The sequence below is a fragment of the Pristiophorus japonicus genome, chromosome 1, assembly GCF_044704955.1.
Source record: "Pristiophorus japonicus isolate sPriJap1 chromosome 1, sPriJap1.hap1, whole genome shotgun sequence".
Taxonomy (NCBI): Eukaryota; Metazoa; Chordata; class Chondrichthyes; family Pristiophoridae; genus Pristiophorus; species Pristiophorus japonicus.
This window is the reverse complement of record NC_091977.1, coordinates 261,854,870-261,859,044: the sequence shown is the minus strand read 5'-3', so window position 1 is coordinate 261,859,044 and position 4,175 is coordinate 261,854,870. Positions and strand designations below refer to the sequence as shown.

At 46.8% G+C, this 4,175-nt stretch overlaps 1 protein-coding gene across 1 annotated transcript; it reads left to right on the top strand.

The window, feature by feature from the left end:
• Positions 1 to 2,389: 2,389 nt before the first annotated feature.
• Positions 2,390 to 3,316, top strand: LOC139262961 (putative nuclease HARBI1). The gene has a single exon (XM_070878388.1). It carries the CDS (start codon positions 2,390 to 2,392, stop codon positions 3,314 to 3,316), a length of 927 nt encoding a protein of 308 aa, XP_070734489.1.
• Positions 3,317 to 4,175: the final 859 nt, after the last annotated feature.

The following is a 4,175-nucleotide window of genomic DNA, read 5'->3' as shown; positions in this document are numbered from 1 at the left end:
AGGGGAGTTCTCCCCGGTGACCGAGTCAGTATTTCTCCCTCAATCAACAATACCAAAAACAAATTATCTGGTTATCATCACATTGCTGTTGTGGGGCTTGCTGTGTGCAAGTTGACAGCCGCCCACCTTACAAATGTGACTACAATCTAAAAGTACTTCATTGGCTGTAAAGCCCTTTGAGATGTCCGGTGGTTGTGAAAGGCGTAATATAAATCCAAGTCTGTCTTCCTTTCTTTATGTTTCATGTTTCCTGTTTCCAATGTGCATAACCTTACATTTATCTACATTAAAATCTGAGTCTATCTGCTTAATTGGTTCAAATCCCTACCAATGTTATTAATCTCTCTTATTCTCGGCACCTGGCCATATAACTTGGTGTCAGCAGCAGATTTTATAATATTGCAAGTCATGCTCTTTACTTATCACTGAGGAATAGTGCTTACCACAGGCAACTAAGAACAGACCCTGAAAAACTGCATTAGTCACTGTCCCTCAAAGAACCCTTTATTTTTTTGTCAGCTTCTGTTTTCAAGCACACGATTGTATAGAGCCCAAGGCTCATTTCCACGACAACAGATAGAGAACTGTGAATTAAAATTCTGGAGAGATAGTGTTTGAGACAATAAAGTTTTTTTTTAAACAGATAATCAATGCATCTACCGGGATCATTGGTAATATCAAAAGATAGGAAAGTTTTAAACATGCAAGCTAATATATGCAGGCTTAAAAATATAATGTCATTTCTTACTATTATGGTCTCCCACATCATTTCAGGCTTCCAACTTTCTGGAGTTAGAGATCTGTGAGCAAGTAATGCTTTCATGCAAACTCTAAAATTGAAGTTTCAATGAATTCTGGTTATCGTTTGTTCGTTTGAAAAAAAAGCCTTGTGTTTTTTATCATCATGGAAAGCTACAGCTTGATGGAGAGGATTCATCACCCATTACCTTTGAATGTGACACATTTTAATGTACAAGTCTGTCAAATCAATAAAACTCAATTTATTAAACAAAAAATATAATTTGCTGAGTGGGATGATTCATCTTTCAGATTTATTTCCTTTATCTTAACTGGACATTTGCTCTGTGGTTATTTAGTAATGTAGGTCTTTTCAACCATTTACTGATGTTCAATTCTGGTTTGAGAAGTTAATAAATATAAATAAGTGACAAGTACCCAACTACAGTAAGGGAAAGTTAGGCCTTCCAAATGACGAAGTCGGGGCAATGCACTGTTATTTTGAAAGCATCTAACATCCCAGAAGCTTGATGCTGAATCTGTAGCTTAATGTGTTATCGATTGAGTTACCTTATGCATCACAGCACTAAAGATAGCATGAAAACATTCTGCTGACAATGTGGCAATGATGACGTGTACAGATCACAAAAGTGTATATTATCAAATGTTGAATGCTTCACCAAAGTTTGATTGCTTTCTCGACAATATGAAGATGATGACTTCTGACATCTGTATAATATGAGTGGAGTGAACAGTTTTTTAAAAAAGTATAGACATTTTGGGGCTGAAAGTCACCGTTCCCGAAGGGACGGCTAACACGGGGTTTGGGCTTGATTGGGAGTTTTATCGATCGATCTACATGGTCGGGTGTTTTTCCCTCCCCGAGCTATATTCAGGTCGGGGTGGGGGAGTTGAGCGGTGTGCACTTCCACCGGAATCGGCGGGGTGAAGCTGCGGTAAAGGAGTTAGTGCCGCGGTGAGGTCATCAGCGGGCAGGCCACTGGAATACGGTCACGCCCGCGATATTCACCTACAATAACGAAGGACTTCTTCAGGCAGTGCCCTCGCGAGGTTTTCCAGTCGGTGCACGAACGCGACACCGCTGCAGTTTTGCCGTGATTGGGGCCGTTTAGTAGGAAAATAGGTCATTAATTTTTAATGTTAATTAAAAGTGCAATGAGTTGTATTCATTGTTTTGGCTCCATTAAACCTGCTGAGTGCTGCTCAGAGGTTTTGAAAGACTTTTGCACAGGCCTCATTCTTTAGTGGAGGCTTGTAGCCTCATTGTGGGCTGCAGAATCCTGCTTGGCAGGGTTCACCCTGAGGATGGGAGGAGTGTTGGGAGGGTGACACCTCGTACACCCGGTCAGACGCAGGGTGGCACGCAGGAGAAGGCATCGCCGTCAGCACCGTGCAGAGAGGCAGCGGGCAAGGGAGGCAGCAGCCATGTTTGCACAACAGAGAGAAGGGTGTGCAGATGTGTGCAGACCTGCAGCTAGAGAGGGTGGTCCGGAGGAGGGTGAGGGATGCTGACCCCCCCTCTCCAAATACTGGGAGAGGAGCCTTTCCAACAAGAGACTCCAAAGAAGCCCAATAATGAGGACCAGGGAGATGGCCAGCAGGCAGCTGCCAGGGGAGGTGGCCAACACCGATGTGGGGGAAGGAGGCCATACCCTCAAAGGGTCTACAGTTCTCCTTCCTCCAGTTCAGTGATGAGCGAAGGCTACGATTTCGGACAGAAGTACTCAGGGAGCTCTGCATTGTCCTGCGAGATCTGCAGCCTCAAACACATCTCAGGATCGCCCTCACCATGGAGACCAAGGTCACCATGGCCTTTAATTTTTACACCATGGAGTCTTTCCAGTCTGCCACTGCAGACATTGGCAATGTCTCCCAATTCTCAGCACATCGGTGCATCCGGCAGGTCAAAATATGCACTGTACAGAAGGGTCCTGTACATCTCCTTGCCGATGAAAAGAGACAAACAGGTGGAGCGGCAGGCCGAATTTGCCCGAATGACAGGCTTCCCGAGGGTGCTATAGACTGCACACACGTTGGGCTGAGAGCGCCACATCATCACCCCGAGATCTTTGTCAACCACAAAGTCTTCCACTCTCTGAACGTCCAACTCGTGTGTGACCACCAGGGTCGGATCCTGGCAGTTGATGCGAGGTATCCAGGCAGCAGTCATGATTCGTTCATTCTGCGCCAGACCAGTGTGCCCGCCATCTTCACCGGCCCGAATCAGGAATGTGGTTGGTTGGTTGGGGACAAGGGATATCCCCTGTCCACTTGGTTGCTCACTCCACTGTGGAACCCCAGGACAGTGCCAGAGCACGCATACAATGACGCTCATTGTGCCACCAGTTGCATCATCGAGAAGTGCATAGGCATCTTCAAGCAGAGGTTCCGGTGCCTGAACCGCTCTGGTGGCACCTTGCAGTACTCTCCTCAACGGGTCTCCATAATCATCGTGGTCTGCTGTATGCTGCCCAACCTGGTCATTATGAGGGGACAGCCACTGGAGGTCGAGTCAGCAGTACCACCTGAGGAGGAGGACGTGCAGGAGGAGGAGTAAGAGGAGGTGCACGAGGAGGAGGAGTGGAGCTGCATCTCATAGCTGCTCGCTTCAGATAATCTCATCCACACATGACCCTTCAGGCCCCACTTTCAATGGCCATTGCAATGAGTGTCAACGCAGAATTGCCCACTCCCAACTGAAACACCTGGACAGATATATGTGCCAAAAATCAAGATTTATCCAATTATCCAAATCACTGCAAAAACAGAACATAAAGAACAATATAATAATGTAATCACTTTTTACCCCTGTGCATCTCACTGTAAAACCTGTTCTGTGTGAATACCCTAACACGACACCTAACTGTCATTTCTGTGGCTGCATCATGGGTCCGGGAAGGCTGCTGTGATTGTTGTCTGGGACCTACAGCTGTCCTTCTAAGACGCCAAGGAATACCGCTGGGCCTGGAAGGGCCGGGTGCAGACTGGCCAGCACCCTCCTGGGCGGGTGCGTCCTGACATAAACGGAGGTGCCTGACACCTGCCCTGCAATCTCCCTCCATGCATTATGTACTGCCTGTCTGCCAGGTCTCCCCATGTCAGGAAAGAGTATTCTTCTTCTGTCCTCCACACCGTCCATCAATGTCTCCAGTTCCATATCAGTGAACCTGTTGGCTCTCCTTGCACCTCTTACACTAGCCATTGTTCCAACCTCCTTCCCCCTGAGGGCCTTGCTGCAAACTTTTTAAAGGCCAGGGAGCAGCTGGCTGGTTAGAAACCCTTATATGCATGCTGAATTTTTCAATGGTGATAACGCTCAAATGAATACAGCCTCAAAATCCTCTTTGGAAGGGTTCACTCGCGCTGGAACCCATTTGTTCACTTTTGGTGCTGAATATGGGGTGGCCCAGACACAA